The 21,199-nt window shown below is 41.3% G+C and overlaps 1 protein-coding gene across 3 annotated transcripts in view; it reads left to right on the forward strand.

Moving 5' to 3' along the window:
• The window catches only part of Atp10b (ATPase phospholipid transporting 10B (putative)), a 303,657-nt gene that overhangs the window by 272,794 nt on the left and 9,664 nt on the right, over positions 1–21,199 (forward strand). For all 3 annotated transcript variants that reach the window (XM_076578189.1, XM_006971615.4, XM_042283849.2), the window contains 5 exons: positions 3,029–3,105; positions 4,334–4,459; positions 14,354–14,554; positions 16,572–16,652; positions 18,189–18,293. In XM_076578189.1, the coding sequence (XP_076434304.1) occupies positions 3,029–3,105; positions 4,334–4,459; positions 14,354–14,554; positions 16,572–16,652; positions 18,189–18,293 (590 nt within the window). The remainder of the gene's footprint in view (positions 1–3,028; positions 3,106–4,333; positions 4,460–14,353; positions 14,555–16,571; positions 16,653–18,188; positions 18,294–21,199) is intronic.

Below are 21,199 nucleotides of genomic sequence, written 5' to 3' on the forward strand. Positions count from 1 at the left end.
TATCTTGCCCTTTTCTGGGATTCCCATTTCTCATTTAGGCCCAATATCTATTGTCCCTTCTGTGACCACTTCTGCAATAGTTTACAGATTCCTGGACTTCCAGAGATGGGGTCTGCTTCATTCACTATTTGATCTCATGATCATCATTCACTATTTGATCTCATGATCAGCACATTCCATACATTCCATACATGTAGTAAATACAGCCACTCCCTCCTCATCCCTCAACACACACATACACATACACATAAACACACACAGCATCCAAGCCTCACTTTCTATCATTTTAGTTGCCTTTGGGCCTAAGAGTAGATAACCATAGAAATAAACATTCTTGAGTCTAAATAACTATTGTAGTATATTGTTTTAATTTACTATAATATTATATGTTAGTTATTGTTACCTTTTATTGGGCATAATTTATGGATTAAAATTTATTATCATTACATATGTATATAAAAATATATTTAAAAAACAAAACAAAAAAATAGTCTATAGAGTATCGCACCCTCCATGGTTTCAGACACACATAGGAAGTCCTGGGAGGAAGCCCTCACAGACAAGGGTAACTAAATCACTCTGTAGATGGTTCTAGCCTCTCTTCTTCCTCTGATGTTCCAGAGATCTGGAAAATATTATGTTCTTTCCTCAGGCTTCATGTGCAATATAAAAACTGAATTTAAAAACTAGAGGATCAAACACAGTGGCACAGGCATATAACCCAGCACTTAGGAGGCAGAGGTAGGAGGACCCAAAATCCAAGGTCACTCCCACCAACACTAGGCCAGTCTGGACTATATAAGATATATAAGACAATGAAAGGAACAGATCCCTAAGCAACTACATTGCTACCTCAATGCTGTGAATTGTCCTCTTCTGTAACCCAGATAGACAATAGGCAATAGCCCAGCACATATTCTCTGAGGTTAGAGATTGGTCTCACTCCCATAGCAACAGAAACAAACCCAATGGGGCAAGAAATAGCATGATTCCACACCTCTGCTTCTCCTGATGTGCCAACAGAAGTTAAAGCTTAGATTTATTCTACCTTCAAAAGGATTAAAATTATGGACTGCTGTGCTATTGAAAAAAGAATTAATATAATAACAAAGTCTACCTAGAAAGGCAAATACTAGATTTTTAATTGACATAATTGTATAAATTTATGGGGTACAATTTTAATGATAACATTTTAAGCTCAATTATACTTGATGCCAAATAATTAGGGAAAATTATTTTCTCTCCTCTCCAATTCCATATTTTCTGTGATGAACAATGTAAACTTAATTACAGCTTATATATGAGAAGCTTTTAGGGAAAAAAGTGGGACCAGGAAAAGAATACAGTCAACACGATCTATAATGGGAGTTATCAAAACATAGCCCACAGGCTGTGTCCAGCCTACTACATATTTTTGTGTGGAATGTAATAATGGTTTTTGTATTCTTAAGTGTAAAGTTTATAACTACCAGCCTTTGAGCAACAACAATTATTTGACTTTGTGGCTTCCAAAGTCTAAAATATTTACTGGATCCTTTAGAGTTCAGTTTACTGAGCTCTGGCTTGAAAGATAAAGCACTGAGGAAAGTTGGACTCTGTAAGATGCCCTCGCTGTACAGAGCTATATGTGGCTTCTTCATTAAATACAACTTCCCCAGCTACATTTCAATAGAAAGAAAATGGCAGCAGTTTCTGTACTGGACACTGTAGATACAGAGTTCTTACTTCATCAGAGAACTGGGTATTTGATATATAGTCCTGATGCCGGAGGTAGAGTATGGTGTGTGTGTGTGTGTGTGTGTGTGTGTGTGTGTGTGTGTGTGTGTGTGTGTGTTTATTTTCATGGCCTCACTTCCTATTTCATGAAATCTCAATTCATTCAATGTGACTAGTATATCTCAGCCAAAAAAGTGAGTCAACCTCACTTTTCCACATTCATACAGAAAACTGACTGTCGACCATCCCTTTGGATGTTACACAGTCTCTGGGGATCTGGCTGTCCCTGCATTCTAGCCACCATGGTATGGTAGCTGGTGCAAGTCACACTGAGGTAGAGAGGGCTCCTCGGCCTTGTGTTAGTTACCTGTTTGTCGTTGTCATCATGAAATATCTGACATGAGGAGCTGTTTATTTGGTCAGTTTCAGTCCACTCCTGGCTCCACTCCATTCTCCTGAAGTGTGAGGCAGAATACCATGGTAGATGACTGAGGAATGTGACTCCATGGTGGAGTCTCACTTAGCGTTTGCTCTAGCTCTAGCACACACACACACTCACACACACACACAAACACACGCACAAACTCATGCTGGTCGTGTGCTGGAATAGAAGTGCTAGCTCATGGCAATGAAAAGCTGAAAGAGAGACAAGAAGGAGCCCAAAAACCCTTCAAGGCCATGCCCCAAGTCACCCACTTCCTTTAGCTAGCCCCCACCTCCTGCCAGCTCCCAAGAATGCCATCAAATTATTAATCCATGAATGGATTGTTTGGTTGATAAAGTTAGAGCCCTCATGACCCAGTCAGTTCTCAGTGAGTCGACCCACCATCTGGGGGACAAGCCTTGAACACAGAAGCCTTTCATGAAACATGCCACATCAAAGTGCTAACAACCTCAGAATCAGAACAGAAAAACCCGAGTTCCAATACTTATGAGTGCCTTCACCAGATGGACTGCCCGGACCAAGTCTCAAAATGGGTCAGATTCTTGCTTTGCTCTTCAGCAAAATGTATTCTCACATTTGCAAAGGTCTTTCTGTAAAAGGTAAAGGACCACTCATGACTCTTTGGATCACCATTGGTGGGGGAGGACAATAAAAAATACTCATTGAAAGATCTAAAATAAACTAGGGTTTCTCATCCACAGTTTAAAAAAAAAAAAAAAAAGACAACTTTCAGGCCAAATAGCAGTGACATCCTATTTAGAGAAACGTTGAAAGAATTCAACTGTGCAAATAGGGACACTCTGAGATTTCTCATCACTGAGCTGTTGGACAAGGAATAAAGACACCCTGTGACCTCTCTCTTTTCAGGTGATGGAGCGAATGACGTAAGCATGATTCAAGCTGCTGACATTGGCATTGGAATATCTGGGCAGGAAGGCATGCAGGTAATGGACCCATTAATGCTTTTTTCTTCCCTGCTCTCCTGCATTCTTACTGGAGATTTGAGGAATATCCCACGGTGCCAAAGAGACCTTCCTTTGAGCTTCATAGAATTCTTAACTGACAGTCAGGGGTGTCTCCCATGCCTTTGTGTCCTCTGTCATCAGAATCTTACCATCCGTCCTCCAAAAACAGAGGCACACTGAGGAAAAGTAGCTTTTTAAAAAAAAACAATGGTAGCTATAGTAGAAGGCTGCACAACATGTAAGCCCTTCTCGGACTCCACATACCCTTCATGTGACCTGAATGATAGACATAGGGACATTTGAAAATATTTTATTGCCTCATAAATTGGTACAGTTTCATAGTATACCTAATTCTCTAAAAATTCCATTTGGAACATGCATACTCAAGCGAGATGATATAGTTCTTTCCCACTAAAACAGGCCCTATTTTGTGATTTTGAACCATCAGGGATCATGGTCTCACCATCAAGGAAGATATTGCTTTAATTCATTGCTGAGAATTAGAAAGGCATCCATAGGTCTCTGTTCCCTTTCAGATGTTTACCTTACGCCAGCAATGTTAGGTACTTCATATTTATATGTTACCACATGGAATTTTAATAATTATTAAAGATTATAGATTATCAATCATTTTTTCAGATAGGAAAACTGAGGCTCAAGGAGTTGACGTAATCTGAAAAGTACTTATACCAAGACCAACACATCTAAACCTCATTCTCTTAAGAATAAGACTGTATCTTATTATAAATAGCCCCAAGCATAAAATGCCCATCTTAACATTGTGTAAATAAACTTCCCAACCAACAGTGTCATCTGTAAATTATGCCAATAGTCTGCTTGAGTGGTACCCAGGGGTACTCAGGGGCTTGAGAATCACCCAATGGAAATCTGTTCTGGTTCACCCCTAGAACAGATACTAACACTGGGCCTTAATGAATGATTGCTGGATAGATGGATAGAAATAAGGGACCAAGTAGAGTACTGGCCCCTCTCACTTGCCCTTCTTGAATTCTGGTAATTTTTCAGCTTCCAAGAAGGGAGGGAGGGATGTCAGAATCCAAAGAGCCACCCAAAAGCGACTACATCACAAGGGACCATTCAGGCCCCGAATGCTGCTGACTAGAATAAAGCACGGTCCTTTAGCGAGCTTCTTTCGGGACAGTGGTGGGTGTGCATGAAAGCTGATGTCTCCACTCTTCCCTCCCAGGCTGTCATGTCCAGTGACTTTGCCATTGCCCGATTCAGCCACCTCAAGAAGCTGCTTCTCGTGCACGGCCACTGGTGTTACTCGCGCCTGGCCAGGATGGTAGTGTACTACTTCTACAAGAATGTAGTGAGTATCCCCAGTGTAACCTACCACTCAGACCTTGTCGTCCTTACTCTGTCTCCTCTGAATAGCAGATCAAGGGAGTTAGTCCACTGACCTGGACTTGGGATCTCACTAATTGTGTAACTTGGGGTAACACTGTTCATTTCTCCATAGGCCATAGTTTCCTCTCTAATTTTAAAACAGGAAGGGGGCTGCTATCGCTTGCTGTGATATTGTCATGAGAATTGCCTATGCTGTGTGGAAAGCACCTGGCACATAGGGACAGCATGAATGCTTATGTTGATGGATCCTGGGATCAGATTAAGTCCCATATTTAGTCAGATTCCCATATTTAGTAATTGTCTCCAAATTTAGGTTTCTCCATCTACAAAATGCAGGTGATAATAGTTCCTTTCTCACATGTGCTCTGTGCTGGTCAGCTCTTCATCCATGTGGCAGAATACCTAGGATAATCAACTTCGAATTAGGAAAGATTTGGCTCATTCTTCTGGAGGTTTCAGTCTGTGGTTAGTTGGTTCATTTGTTTTGGGGTCGGTAGCCTGTAATAATAGTGATGTGTATTCTAAATAAAGGTTGGTTTCTGTCCTGATAAGGCCCCAAAGCAAGTACATGCCAGATGAGCTATTAAAGCTACCAAAGGCTCCTGTTTTTAAAAAGTCCAAGATTAATAGTGAGAAATCAAAGCATAGCTGGACCAAGGGATGAAACAAGGGACTGAGTTTCCATCACCTACTTCAAGGATCTTTGATCCAATAGAACTCAACTCCTTTTTGCATAATGAAAAATAGACGGTTAACACTGGGGTGATGGAAGACAAACATAGTAGCCTATAAAATTAAAAAGTTTCCTCTTAGTCCATTGTTTTAGGATCTGACATAGTCATCCTTGTTCAGGAGTGAACTTCTCTGTTCAAAGTTCAATGCATATGCATATGTAAAGAACAGCACAACAAAAATAGTATAAATTCAACCAACTGGATGGTGATATTGTCTCAACACTGTCTATGCAAGCAAGTCACTCCATTTGACTTGAAATTCACTCTGATCATGAAAGACAATTTACTTAGAATTCAAATACCCTGCTTCATTTTTCTTTTGCATCCAAGGAATCATTCTTTGAATCAGCACAGCCTCCTCTCTGCATTAAATTTGTGAAACAGAAAGGAAACGTCTCCAGCCAGCCACGCTCTCAAAGCTCAAGTGATATTTATTTCTAGCATGTTGCCAAGCTCAAAACTGCAATACTCATGCTGTATTATCTCCCAGCTGCAATTAGAGGGTGGGGAACTATGACTTCCACATCCGAAACCAATTCCAGAGGGATTAAAACCCTGCCTGCTCTGAAATTTGAACAATGAATTAATTACTGTACTGGAACATCTAGGGAGGAAGAGCAGGCACCCAATCCGAGACATGCTGTCACAAGCTTCACTGTGCTCCCTGAGAGATGCAAAGACTGTAGCTAGGAAGGGAAAGTGGGAACCAGCCTCTGGGGGAAGGATATACTCTGTGATATTAAATTTTCAAGATGAGTTGTCAGGACAAAACAAAGATTCACTTCATCTATTCACATAACTACTGATGTCTGCTGTATGATAGGCAGGATGCTAGCCACTGGACATAACGTGGGGACTGAACCAGGGAGAATATTCCCTGACCCTGGGGGAGGTTTTGCCCATCTTGGGACAAGAAGCTTCTTCCAGGAAAGGCTAGACAACAAATACTTTCTGCTTTGTTGGTCATGTATGTCTAGATGAATCTTACTATGGAACCCAAGGATAGGAACAGAAAAGGCCCAGAGTAACTAAAGAGAACTTTGAAACTTCAGGTACTTGTTGCTAGTTCTCAACTAGGGTAAAGTGAAGCTGAGTGTCTTGGAGCTATGAATATCATTGCTATAGTATTGATATTTATTAATTACATTCATTTAGAGATATGAGTGATGCCCTCACAGGTGGTTAAGACTAATAATAATGGATACTGCACATCTCATGTACTAGATGGCAATCTGTTGATGTGTTATAAATGTGTATCTCACATTTAATACATACAGGAGTTAAAGAACAGATTGTTGTTAGTGTTAGAACTATGACAGTATTAATGTGTTATTATTAATAATGATAATAGAGTTGGGGATTTAGCTCAATGGTAGAGCGCTTGCCTAGCAAGCACAAGGCCCTGGGTTCAGTCCTCAGCTCTGGAAAATAATAATAACAATAACAATAATAATGATGATGATGATAATAAATAGCCTCTTCGAAATAACATTGACCCTGTCAGATATGGTGGCATTTAATCCCAGTACTCAGGAAGCTAATATAGGAGAATTGAGAGTTTAAAGTTATATCAAAACCATATCTGAAAAAAAAAATTTAACTCAGAAATTAGAGCAAGTCTTGCAAAAATCTGCTGAGTAAATGCTTGTAAGACTACCACCACCCCCATGCTTGGGTCTGAAACCTCTGCGTTCCCTAAGGCTAGGTCCATACATCAAATGGCAGTAGGAACCCAGCACTCCTGGTAGGAGGATCTTGGACAAAAAAGAGTTGTCAAAACAAAAGTAAAGCCTGAGGTAGTGGCATATGCACTTAGTCCCAGCACTTGAGAGGTAGAGGCAGACCGACCACTGAGTTTGAGTCCAGCCCAGTCTACATAGTGTGTTTCAGGTCAACCAGGCCTCCATACTGAGACTGCATTTTAAAGAAAAGGATGTATTTAAGCAGATTTTCTGTTCACCCTTCTGAAGGTGAACCCTCACCATCAGGAAGGCATGTGGTAACCCTCATGGGGTCAGCTTCCCATTAGGTTTCCAGCTTATGGATTAACAGTAATGTTTTATCATGACCTCTTCATACACTGCCATTATACATTGTTCTCATTCATTCACCCACCCACCCACCCCCACCCCAAATCCATACCAATGTCCTCTTCCACCTCCCAGTTGGTCCCCTTTGTTGTCTCAATTATTCCCCCTTCTTTCTTATTACATGTATGGCATTACCCTATGTCCCACCCCCTTTAAATTATCCCACCCATGATCCCTTCCAAGTTTCATGACCTAGGAACACACATTTGTAAATACCTTTAGATACATACCACATTTTCTTCATCCATTCATCTGGTTCCATTCCCTGGTTGTCGTGAATGGTGCAACCATAAATATAGCCATGCAGTCTCTCTCTGTGTTTACTATGAGTCACTTGGGTATTCATCAAAGCTGAGTCACATGACAGTTCTATCTTCAATTTTTGAGGGGCCCTCTGTAGAGATTTCCACAGTAACTGCCCAAGCTATGTTCCTCCATCTGTAAGTGTTCCTCCTCCATCGTCCTGTCATTTACTTTCTTGCTATTATCAGCTTAAACTTGTACTCCCTGATAGCTAAGGACAGTAAACACTTTTTCAAAGTCATTGGCCCATTTATTGGTTAGACAACTGTAGTGTTTAGTAGTTAGTTATCTGTGGATCCTGAGGATTAATCTTGTTTCTGATGCACAGTGGACAATGTTTCTTTTGACATGAAAGTTCATGACTAGACTTTCACCCTGATGTTTCTGTGAGGACACTTACTAATTTCATCTAATTCTTCCTCAGTTTGGGGGATTATTGCTTCAACCATTGAAGCCCTATTCAGAAAATTCTTTCAGTGCCTATATCTTGTTTTCTCTCACAGCACTTTCAAAGTTTCAGGTTTTACATTAAAGTCTTTGATCTATTTTTAAGTTACTTCTGTACAAGATGTGAGAAGAATCTAGTTTCATTCTTCTACATGTGGACACCCAGTTTTCCTAGTGCCATTAATTTAAGGGGTTGCCTTCTCTCCAGTGTGACAGCTTTGTTAAAAATTAGACAATTATGGCATTAGAGAGATGGCTCAGTGGTTAAGAACACCACTGCTCTTCCAGAGGTCTTGAGTTCAGTTCTCAGCAACTACATAAAACGGTTCACAACGATCTTTAGTTCCTACACAAGGGGATCCGATTGCCATCTTCTGGCCTCAGGAGCCACTGCACTTATATACACAGATACCACACACAAATGGAAATAACTCCTTTATTAAAAAGACACTTTTTGTTTAAAAATTAGACTGTTATTACCATGTTAGTTTATTTCCAAGTCCCCTGTTCGACTTCATTGGTCTACATGTCTGCCTTTCCAGACAGTGCCAAGCTGTTTTTTTGTTTTGTTTTGTTTTATTTTGTTTTGTTTTTTGTTTTTTAGTGTAGCTCTGTAATATAATTTGATTTGGGGTGTTACATTGTTTCTGGTATCACTCTTTCTGATAAGAATTGTTTTAAATATCCAAGACCTTTCGTGTGTCCTATATTTTGCTCTAGTTCTTTGAAAAATGTCATTTGGATTTTAATGGGGATTCCTGTCAATCTGTAGATTGCTTCTGGTGATCTTGCTATTTTTACTGTTAATTCTGACCATCAGTGCACACAGGAGTTCTTTCCATCTTCTAGCACCTTAAAGTTTTCATTGTAGAGCTCTTTGATTTCCTTGATTAGTTATTTTCCTTGATTTTTATTTTTTAAAGCTGTTATGAGACTTTCCCCTTATTTCTTTCTTGGCAAGTTCATTATTACTATCCAGAAAAACCACTTAATACATGTTAATTTTTTATTATGCTACTTTTCTGAATGTTTATCAGATCTAGGAAGCTACTAGTCGAGTACTCGGATCTTTAAATATATCATTATCGGTATAATTACAATTGTTTTAGATATATAAAGGAATGATTCCCTTATTGATATATACTTCCTACATTTCTTCTGACGAATTTTGAAGTCTGCTTTCTCATATATTACAAAGTTATACAACTTGGTTCTGGTTTCCATTCACTTAATAGTTTTCGATCCTGTGACTCTCAGCCTATAGGTGTCCTTCCAGTGAGGCAGGTTTCATGGCACCAACAGAACACTGAATCAGTTTTTCTTAATCCAGTCATCCAGGCTCTATGCTTCTGGCATTGAGACCACCTGTCTTCTCTGGGTATAGTTCGTTCCTTTCATTGTCTTCTGTGGTGCTAGCTTGGTGGTGAAGAACTGCTTTAGCAAATGTTTTCCCTATTTTTTATTTTATTTAAAATATAATGACACCATTTCCTACCTTCACATCTCCCCTTATAAATAGGACCTGCTGCGTCTATTTAGTGTTGCTTCCATGGACATGATTTCAGGGCTGTCCACTTTGTATTGGATAACCAGTTCCAGGGCTCACACCTGAGGAAGACAAATTCTTTCTCTTTCCAAGTCATTAGTTGCCTTAGTTTCTTGTGGAGGGCTGAGGCTCCATGAGATTTCCCCCTTCCACTATATGTCTGTTGGTGTCGTCATTGTTCAGCTCTTGTTTAGGCAGCCATATTTGGGGGATATCGTGGGTAAAGCTTCCCTGTTGTTTCTAGGAGATCTCACAACAGATTTCCTGGTCCCATGTCTCTTACAGTCTTCTACAAGGTTTCCTGAGTCTTAGGTGCAGGAGTTGTGTTGTAAATGTATCCGTTGGTTCTGAGCACCATGCTATCAGTTGTCCTCAGTATTTTGAGCAGTTGATGTTTTCTGTGATGAACTCTGTCTGCTGTAAAGAGAGGCTTCCTTGGTGAAGTGTGAGAGCTACGCTCATCCGTGGGTATAAGAGTAAGTATTTAGAATGTAGTTAGGAATTCTGTCACTCTAGTAAAGTAGCAGTAGTATGTTGCTGAAGTTTTCCTGTATCCCGCCTGGTCTGCAGCCACTCAGACCCTAGTAAACACACGGAGCTTATATTAATTTAAACTGCTTGGCCATTAGCTCAGGGTAACTATTGACTAGCTCTTACACTTAAACTTAGCCCATTTCTGATAATCTATATGTTGCCATAGATTCCATGGCTTTATCTGTGTGCCATTACATGCTGCTCCCTAGATGGCGGGCTGGTGTCTCCTCACTCAGCCTTCCTCTTCCCAGAATTCTCCTTGTCTGCTTATCCCACCTATAATAGTAGGTTCTCCTCTAAGACCCACTCAGTATCCCCAGATCGTTGGCTAGATTTCCAATACAAGGCATGATTCCCTCCAGTTGAGCAGGCCTTGAATCCAATTAGGGAGCTGTTGATTACCACCAGGAGATGATTGCTCCTGTTGCACCTTCAGGAGTATCTTGCAAGCAGGGCTAGTCATTGTTATGGTTCACAGGCATCTCAGCCAGGTAGAACTATCGATCATCCTCCCACCTTGTCAACTTACATAGCTCTTCCTAGTACCATGAAAGTTAATCCTCAGAGACCAGGCTTTCAGGTCAGACCCAGCCTGAATCTTCTAAGTACATGATGTCTTCAGCCACTAGGAAGCAACCAAGAGCAATAGCAATAGCCTACTGTTTGGGAAGTCTCTTAAATGTCATGATCAACTAGTCAAAAAGAGGTTCTCCCTACCTGGTGCTAGGGCTTTGTTAAATGGCCTCTGGCTGATGTGGGGACCATTGTCAGACCAAGCGGCATAACTTCATTTAAGGTGTGTGTGTGCGTGTATGTAATTTTAGATTTACATTAAATGTTTCTTTAAGACTTTGAACATTCTTAGTGTTATGTGTTACTCTTTCCTTCTGCATAGACTACCCTCATACTTCCAAATTACCCATTCATATCACTTGGCTCTTGCTAGTTCCCTCCCTAGCACCCCTCCCCACCCTTATTCTTTTTTTACTTTCTGGCTTCTGCAGTTACTCCAGGTTAATATATTCCCATTTGAAGATAGGAACCAGAGATGAGAGAGAATATGTGACATTTGTCTTTATTTCTGTCAAATTTAAAAGTGCTATGTACGGCACTTTTGGTTGCCAGCCATTTACTCTCAGGGATTAAGACAGCTCATTCCATGATTTCCTGCTTTTGAGGGTTTCTCATTAGAGATCTGCTGCCACTCTGGTGTCTCTGCCTCTGTGAGTTGTCATTTTTCTCTTAAAGTGGTTTTTCTTATGACTTTATTAAGAAATTTTATTTTTTTTAATTATGTGTGAGTGAGTATGGGATTTCTTCATGAGAATGCAGTACCTGCAGAGATCATAGAGGACATCAGATCCCTTGGAGCTGGAGGAACAGGCAGTTCTGAGCCTGTAACAGTAGTTGTGGGTACTCAGAACTAAACCCAGGTCCTCTCAAACACAGTTCACACATCTTACCACTAGTGGTATCCATACCTCACCACTGAGCCATCTCTCCAGCCCTCCCCTTACCACTTTTAATATTGTTTCATTGCTTTGTGTTTTTGATATGTTTACTATGTCATATCTATTTGAGACTCTCTAGATTTGGAGAGTTTTCTGCTATAATTTTCATTGACTAGATGATCTGTATCATTAGTTTAATCTCAGTCCCTACTTCTGTCCCACGGTGTTGAGTTCTGTCACTTGATCATACCCCGCAGTTTAAGAATACCATAGTCATACTCATTTGCTTTTACCCTTATTGATATTTGAATGCAGGATTTCATCATCCTTGTCCTCCATCCTTGACATTTCTTTCTTCTGCTCACTTTGGCCTTTAGGCAGTGCTTTCTACCAGGTTTTCTATTAGGTTCATTGAGTTTTCATTGCCAACATTTTTTTTTTAATCTCCCAGTATGTCTTTTTGTCTTGTTCTTCAAATCTTAATTTCCTTGATGAATGTTCCTTCTGTGTTGTGACTTTCCTCTCTAGAGTCCCAGGTGAATTTAGCTGCCTGTTTGTATACTCTTTCAGAGCTTTTGAAACCTTCTTCCAGTTATTGATTTGAGTGTCTTTGAGTTCCTTAGTTGAGAAATTGTATTACTACTGAGGAGTCATGTGTGCTCTTTATTGAATTTCTGTCTAGCAGTTTGTGCATCTCTTAGCACTTGGGTTGAAGAACCTTCATACTGAGCTCTTGAAGGTTCAGTCCCCTGAAAACTCAGTCAAAAGAGAACTAATGGAGAAGCAACAGCATCTCACCACACAAGATCTAGAAATATACTTTAAATCAGTTACAGCCCTGGGAGTGAGGAGTGTCTCTGACTCTTTGGACCTTTTTCTTCCTACTTGGTTGCCTTGTCCAGCCTTGATATGAGGGTTTTGTACCTAATCTTATTGTAACTTGTTAGGCCATGTTCAGTGGATATCCTTGGGAAGCCTGCTCTTTTTTTTTTTTAATGGAAATGGAAGAGGAGTGGATCTGGGGGCAGGAGGGATAGGAAACTGTGGTCCAGATGTAATGTATGAGAGAAGTATAAAAGAAAATAATCAGTTATATCCCATCAGTGACCACAGATTTGAAAATGAAAAATTACAGTAGCATAAGCCATGAAGTTAAAAAATTATTCAGGGTAAGGAAGGAGAGGGAGAAGAGAAAGGAGAAGTCCGGTTAATTTGATGGGAAAGGGAGGAACGGAAAAGAATGTTAGAAATAGGAAAAGAACAAGAGTTGTAAATCAAAATAAAAGAGAATTTAAACAATTCTCCCAATAGTGAAAAAGTTCCAAATTATATCCATGTAAGAGGGAGAATAAAAAGAAATTTAAAAACATTACCTTTTAAAGGCTAATAAGGTAAAGTTGAAATACCACTTAATGTAGAGGAGGGGGAAGAAATAGAAAATAAATAATAAAAATGCATAAGTAAAAATTAGATGGATGTAAATTAATACAATATGGTTTTAAAAACTGTGCTAAATATGCAAAAAAATAAAAGGGGTGGGTACTGGGGTAAGTTCTTTCTGGCCCCTCAAACTGGGAACTATAAGTGTGTGTGGAGGGAATAGGCCAGTTAAACTGTGACATCTCACCTGTCCTGTTGTTTATGTGACATCTCAATCTATGTTGGACAAATGTCTGATGTTCCCCAGAGCTTTCTTCAAAAGGGGGCATTCTCCTTCCTTGAATACCAGGGACTCTGCTGGCCACATTTAGGTTTGTATGATATGGGCTAGGTACCATCCTGGAGTGGCTGTTTTAGCTGGGGGAAAGGGTGGGTCTCCTAAATTTATTGAGAAGCAACCAGAGCTTAGAGGACCTCCTTTAATATTTTTGTACCTTCAAAGTTTGAGCCCTTACAAATCAGGTGGCTTCAGAATTTGATCTAACCCCTGGCTTTAGACTTGGCTATCATCAAACCTAAGGGCAATTCGGAGTAGATGAGCCTGTCCCTCTCTTCATATACTTGCCAGCCCCCAGCTCAGCATCTGAGCCTTCTCTCACCTAAGCCCCATGGCAAGTCAAATTGAAGCTCCATGATCTGTGGGTGTTTCCTAAACTCAGGGCCCCAAGGATAGCTCAGTCTTTACCACTCAATTCACTCTTAATATGACAATGGGCGGCTACCCTCCTAGTTACAGGGTGGCAAAATGGGGTTTGTCTCCACTGCTGACTCATCCACAGCTGTCTCACCCAAATCTACCAGGTTTGACTCATGAATGTTGGGGGCTTGTCTTGGGGGACATCACCCAGCTTTCTTACCTCCCCAGTCTCCTCCCTGCACCAGGCTCTGTCACCTGCGTCTCCTGTGTGACACATCTTTGCTCCTGTCACTTCCTCCTTGGTTCTTCTTTACTCTCTTTAGGATCAAGTTTCTTTATTCTTACTTTTCGCTCTCTCCTTTACGGACTCACACAGAAGCAACCTGTAGTCTGCCATCTTACCTGGGAATCCACAGCTCAGCTTTTGATCATCCCTTCCCCCACCTTCTGTTACCACTGGGATACTATTTGTGTGTGATGTGCCGTGATAGAGAGCAAAATGACGTTCAGAAAGGTGATGTAGTTTGCCCAAGGTCACGGAGCTAGTAATGAATATGCATACGAGGGGGGGATTTAAAACCTGGCCTCTCTACTTCCCAAACCTGTGCTCTCCGCCATCTTAGTCCAGCACACTGTGTGCAGGGACCTGACTCACGAAAGCTCTCCGCCTGCAGTGCTATGTCAACCTGCTCTTCTGGTACCAGTTCTTCTGTGGTTTCTCCGGCTCCACCATGATTGACTATTGGCAGATGATATTCTTCAATCTCTTCTTCACCTCCTTGCCTCCCATCGTCTTCGGAATCCTCGATAAAGATGTCTCTGCAGAAACGCTCCTGGCATTGCCTGAGTTATACAAGAGTGGCCAGAACTCCGAGGTGAGGAGCTGCAGCAGGCTTGGGAGGTAGCTTCAGATTCTCTCTAACCTCTGACAGCTCCCTGCAGGTCAGAGAAAGATGATTGAGCTGGGGGTCAGGAACGCTACTGTCTAGCCACAGTTCTGCCATTTACTTCCTGTGTGACTTTTGGGTGACTCTGGTCTGTTCCATACTTGCTAAGAATGTTAGATAAGACCAGTAAGTATATTTTAATAGCACCTTAATTATATCCCCTGTCAACTGCCATAGCAGAAGGGCGGGGCAGGGGCGGGGGTGGGTGGGGGGGATACATATGGTAAGATCCCATCCCTCCAGGCTGTGAAGTACAGCAATTAAATGCCCAAGACCCTCTTACAAGCACATTTTCTGTTTCTCTAACAAAATACCAAGGGCTGAGTAATATCATAAAAGATTTTATTTAGCTCATAGTTTTAATGCTACAAGTCTGAGATCATGTAGCTCTGTCTGCTCAGCCTTCTAGGGGAGGGCCCCCTCAGCTCCATCATAATGAGGAAATGCATCCATTGTAATGGCAATAAATCTGAGAAGGGGAGATCACACAGGGTGACAGGAAGCTAGTGAGATTCCTAGGTCAAGATCACTCTAACAACCCATTCACATGGAAACTAACTCACTCTAAAACCAGCATTAATCCCATTCGGAAAAGCACCCTCCTTCAGTAACCTAACCACCTCCCACTAGGCACTGTGATAGACATCACCGTACTGAGGACCAACCTTCCAACATAGAAGCCCTCGAGGACACACTCAAATCATGTCCAAACAGTAGCACCTGGTTCAGGGGATCCCTATGACTAACAACTAGTCTTCTCAATGAATAAGGCACTCGAGAATGCTTCTATTTCACTCGAAGGAAGGCAGAACTAGACCTCAGCATTACATAGAGTCTAGCACTATCTCCAGGAAACTTAAGAAAGCTTAGAAAGTCATCAAGTGCATTTCTATAAAGGCCATACAGAAGCTGGGAAGGACCTGAAGAAATAATCCAAGTGGTGCGCTTAGCCAAGGCACAGACAAGGAGGCTGGACAGATGAGATGAGAGTGACATTGGAGCTGTAAGCACAGAGCTTTGAAACACCCGCGAGTACAACATGTGCCTTGGCGCCTGGAAGGAAGGAGGGCAACGCCATAGATGGTGGTTTGTTTTGTTTTGTTTTTGTTTTTCGAGGCAGGGTTTCTTTGTGTAGCTTTATGCCTTTCCTGGAACTCGCTTTGGAGACCAGGCTGGCCTCGAACTCACAGAGATCCGCCTGCCTCTGCCTCCCGAGTGCTGGGATTAAAGGCATGCGCCACCACCGCCCAGCTAGATGGTGTTTTTAGGAGTCACTGTTTTTGTTGTTTTGTTTTGGTTTTTTTCTGGACAGCTGAAGAATCAAACCAAACCAAGTCCTAATCAAAGACAGAAGAGAAAGCAATGCAGCACCCCGAGAAGCCAAGCTAAAGAGGAGAGGGAGGGAGCACAGCCCCCCTCAGGCTCCTCTAATTTTACACCCCACCCCACAGGCAGGCTGGCTGCACAACATAGGCCCTGAGTATCTACGATAAAAAAAAAAAAAAACCATAGTAAATCACGTTTCCTTTTTCTCAAAAAGGGAGAAGAGCAAAGCATAAGATGAAAAATCTTGTCTCTAAAGTAGTTGATCTCTGACTCTTGGTAGCATTGATCCTGGTCTGTGAGTGAGCTCTCCACCACAGAGAGCACTTAGTGACTTCAGAATAGCAGTCCTAGCGAGAGAGCTAATGAATGTCACTGACAGCACTTCCGAGATACCAAAGCACAGTTGCATTTAGTCCCCTTGAACTCCAAATTCTATGGGACAAGAAAGCAGTTCTCAGAGAAGGTTCATAACATCTACAAAGTAGTGTGTTTGAGTGGTGGAGCTAAGATGGCAGGTATGCAAAGTATCATATTGGTGAGCTCAGCCACCCAGAAGGGAGATGCTTGCCGACCAGGGGCTCCCTGGGATGCTGAGTTATTGGTGTGTTCTTCTCTGCAGTGCTACAACCTGCCAGTGTTCTGGATGTCCATGGCCGATGCATTCTACCAGAGTCTCATCTGTTTCTTTATCCCTTACCTGGTGAGTCCCATCCTCGACATATAAGTCATAGTGTGAAATTGGTCGTAGGTATACAAAATCACAGACTGGTAGTGCCATTTACATACATCATGGCAGAGACTCTCGATTAGTAGCTAGGCACATCCAACCCAAGGTGTTTGAGAAGACCGAACACTTTATGCAAAACTTCGCTTCTGGGTCTCTTGAGAAACCAGAAGCTGTGACACTGGGAAAACAGTACAGGGTTGATTCGTGGCCCGGCTTAGATAAGGATTGTACTCTCAGAGAGCATGGTGTCTGACTTCCTCTGCCTTCGCATCTTCCTGCAGGGGCCCCTTCTCTATGCATGCCATATGCTGGATACTCTCACCTTTCAACTATATCATGTTTGTAATTCTCCTTTCTTCTGAGGTGACTACAAAGGATTTGGTCCAGCCTCCCAGGGAGAGGAGGCACCTTTGGGCAGGATGATGTCTTCTGCTTCTTATTTTCTATAGTTCCTGCCCTGGACCTGAGAGCATTGATTTTCTATTGCTGTGATAAAATACCATGACCAAAATTAACTTGATGATAGGAAAGGACTTTTTCAGTGTGATCACTTCCCTTCAGTGATCACAACCCATCACTGAGGGAAGTCAACCAGGAACTCAAGGGAGGAACCTGAAGGCAGGAATGGAAACAGAAGCCACGGAGGAAATTTGCTCACTGGCTTGCTCCTCTTTGCTTGATCAGCCTGCTTGTTTTGTTTTTCTAAACAAGGTTTCTCTGTGTAGCCCTGGCTGTGCTGGGACTCACTCTGCTGACTAGGCTGGACTTGATCTCAGAAATCTACCTGCTTCTGCCTACCAAGTGCTGGGATTAAAGGCATGCGCCACCATCACTTAACAGCCTAATTTCTTATAGCAACCAGGACCACCTGCCCAGGAATAGCGCCCTCCCACATCAATCATTAGTCAAGATAATACCCCCACAGACTTGCCTACAGGACAATCTTATGAAAGCATTTTCTCAATTAAGATTCCTTCTTCCCAGATATGTCTAACTAAGTTCATGTGAAGTTGACAAAACCCAACCATCATACTGTCCACTCCTAGGCTTGACCTCTGTTTGACTGTGATTTCCTTTATTATAATCTAGTCTCAGTTGATAAAGCCTCGGCATGCTACAAGGGCATCTAAGAGGAATGAGTGCTATAAGGACTGAAGTATACAGAGCCATCTGGCCTGCCCAATAGACCACAAACTTCTTAAAGGTAGACACACACACCCTCAGCAATCAGTGCAGTGCCTGGAGATGCTCAAGAAAGCCTTTGTTCACCCATTCCACAGTGATTTTCCAAACTTCACCAGAACCAACACGTTCCTAAGCAATTTAATCCCATCCACTCATTTCTCATCTTGTCAGCTCCTTGAATCAATCCCTTCTTTTCTCCTTTCTTTTCACCATATTCCTTCCCCTGCCTTGACTCCCAGCTTCATTGTATTGAACACATAGCCTTGAATCCATGCAAGACCAGGTATGCCTACTTGACAGTGCCCATTTGTTCTTCCTCCTTAGACCTACCGAGGTTCAGATATAGATGTCTTTACCTTTGGAACACCAATCAACACCATCTCGCTCACCACCATCCTCTTGCACCAGGCAATAGAAATGAAGACATGGGTAAGGATCCCACGGGCCATTTAGCTTAAAAATCATATTCTTGTTCATTGACTGAACTCAAATTTGCAAGTTCTTTTACTCTACATAGTTGATCTAGCTCAGTAAGCCCATGAGTCTCTCACTTCACCCCTATAAAGCAGTGGAATTCGCAAAGATGCTAGCATTGCTGGCCTCAGCCTCCAGCCATCATGACAAGAGTAATACCCATAAAGCAATGAGACAGTTCCAAAACCAGATGTATACTGATGAAGAATTCAGGAGCACTGCAGTGATAGGAAAGTCTAGCCTGAGTACAACTAAAACTGTGTATACATGGCTATTATTCATTTAACTCAGTTACCACATATCAAGCACTCCCAAATATCATATTTTAAAATCTTAAATCACAAAAGGCAGGCTGAGGAAGTGACTTAATCAATAAGGTGGGGACCTGAGTTTGATGCCCAACACACACACACACACACACACACACACACACACACACACACACACACACAAGTTAGACATGGTGATTGAGTATACCTATAATTCCAGTGCCAAGAAAGTAGAAATAGGAAGATCTGTGGAGCTGGTTGGCTAGCCATTCCAGCTGAATCAGTGAGCCCCATGTTGAGGGAGAGACCCTGTCCCAAAAAATAAGATTTGAGGAAGTTTGAGGAAAACAGATACCAAAATCAACCTCTAGCCTCTACAACCACCCACACACATCATGCATAGAGAAAGAACAAGCTCTCTCACTGAGTTTTGTTAATCAATAACTCTAAAGAGCTCAAAATTATATGCAACATATTAATCTACGTGATTTACGTACATTACCTCATTTAACTTTACTATGTCCTTGGTGTTAGATTTTTGTTTTTGTAACCCCGTTTTACAGATTTAGAAACAGATGTAGCAAGGTTAAGAAATGTGCCCCAAGTAGCTCAAACTATAAGTGAGTTTTGAGCTCTGTCATTCTGATCTTTGAACTTTTAACCACTTTGCTGGCAATACAAAGTCATACATCAAGATCACAGTAATGTCTGTTTCTGAAAGCTTATACTAAAACTTTGAAAATACCTCCAAGTAGGCTCAACGCATGGCTACATTCTGCCATGAAACTTACCCCCTTCCGCCATCACAAGCTCAGTAAGAGGTACCAAGAGAACCTCTGGGTCTGGGAGGTCTCATCCTGGAAAATCTTGTTCTCTAATGTGTACCAGGGACAACAGAACAAAGCGATAAGCCTGGCTATGCCTCTTTTGTCCTACATTCATGTTCTTTGTGGAGCATCAATACCAGAAGAGGCTATGACACAATGGAGAAGAGGTCAGGTACATCATGCTTTCTAGAAGGCAGGACACAGATATGCCAGTGGGGAGTCTGGCTCCTGTGTCGTAGGGGGCTCTAGAGCTCCATTTAGTGCTGGTCCAATTGTCTCTACCCTACAAAGCAAGCTATGGAAAAATATGGTATTGACAAGCTCCTGGGGTATAGATATATCAGAAACAGTGAGCAAGGGATGTAAGAGTCAAAGATCCTTTGATACTAGGAACTGAGGCCAGCAGGGAAAACTTTTAGAACTCTCCCAAATGAAAAAAATTAGCATTGAAATTAAAAGTACAGTCTGGGGAATTCATTCTAGATCAGACAGCATGAAAAGAAAAGAAAGGAGGAGAGCTACCAAATTGGTAAGTAGAATTAGAAACTCATGTGGAATCACAAGTAATAAAAAGTTATTAACAGGAATGTTAGTTGAAAAAAAAATGACTCCAATGTCTCCACCAAAGGAGTCACAAAATGGGGGAAAGGGTAAATAAGCAATATTTGAAGAACTAAACATTCAAAAAATCAAAATACAGCTGGCTATACCACTTAAATGTGAAGAGTAAAACTGTACAAGACCAAAAAAAAAAAAAAAAAACAGAGATGGACTTAAAATCTGTTAGTGATTTTGGGTAATTCCAGTATAATTCCTACTGGAACTTGCCCAAAAGACCAGTAGTTAGTGAGACCAAAGCAAAAACTGCTCAAAAACAAAGGCTTCATTATCTCAAAGACCTGAGGGGAAACAACTGGAGCAGCTGTGTGTGTACACGGGCCTGTTAGTGTCTCTAACTAACCCACACTTATTTTGCCCCTTAAAATTAATGACATTTTCAAATAAACTATGAGATTTATCATTCACTAGGAAAAAGGAATATACCAAATTTGGCAAAAATATTCAAAAACAATAGGTAATTGGTTTGGATAAGAAAATAGAAATATTTGACTGTGCATTTTTACAGGAATCCTCATTTATTTAGTATCTTTAACTTTGGCCTAATCACTAAAGGGCTAGAAAAAGGATAGAAGACTTATCTTTATCAGTTCTTCAGAACATAAGGAAGATGAGAAAACTAAAAGCAGGAAAAGATGTCAATCAAACATAGAAAATAAATACTAGCTTTTTTCATTGGTAAATAAAACAAGAAATGCATAAAAATCTCATGCTATGTGAAATTTGCTCAACTCTAACAGAAACCGGCACAGAACACATCTGAACAACAAATTAGAAACAGTCATCAAGAAGCCAGAGAAAGGGCTGGAGGGATGGCTCAGCCGTTAAAGGCTAGGCTCACAACCAAAAATATAAGAAGCCAGAGAAAACCTTACATATTTTGATACTCCAAAAGCCACTTCTAAATTGCACATGAAATAAAAAGAATATCATGATGAACAAGAATCTCTTGCTGAAGACTAAAAAAACATGACATATGGTTTGCTTTAAGAGCATGGCTGCCGGTAAGTCAAAAAAATCAGTATGTGGACCCAAGTGAACTCCCTAGAACTCCAGTAAAACCACACCCCAGCAATGCCACTGAGGGGAGGACACAAAACCACAGTAGCAAGGAAGATGATGACAGTGGTATTTAAAGTTTACCAAA

The sequence above is a fragment of the Peromyscus maniculatus genome, chromosome 8, assembly GCF_049852395.1.
Source record: "Peromyscus maniculatus bairdii isolate BWxNUB_F1_BW_parent chromosome 8, HU_Pman_BW_mat_3.1, whole genome shotgun sequence".
In the NCBI taxonomy this organism is placed as follows: Eukaryota; Metazoa; Chordata; class Mammalia; order Rodentia; family Cricetidae; genus Peromyscus; species Peromyscus maniculatus.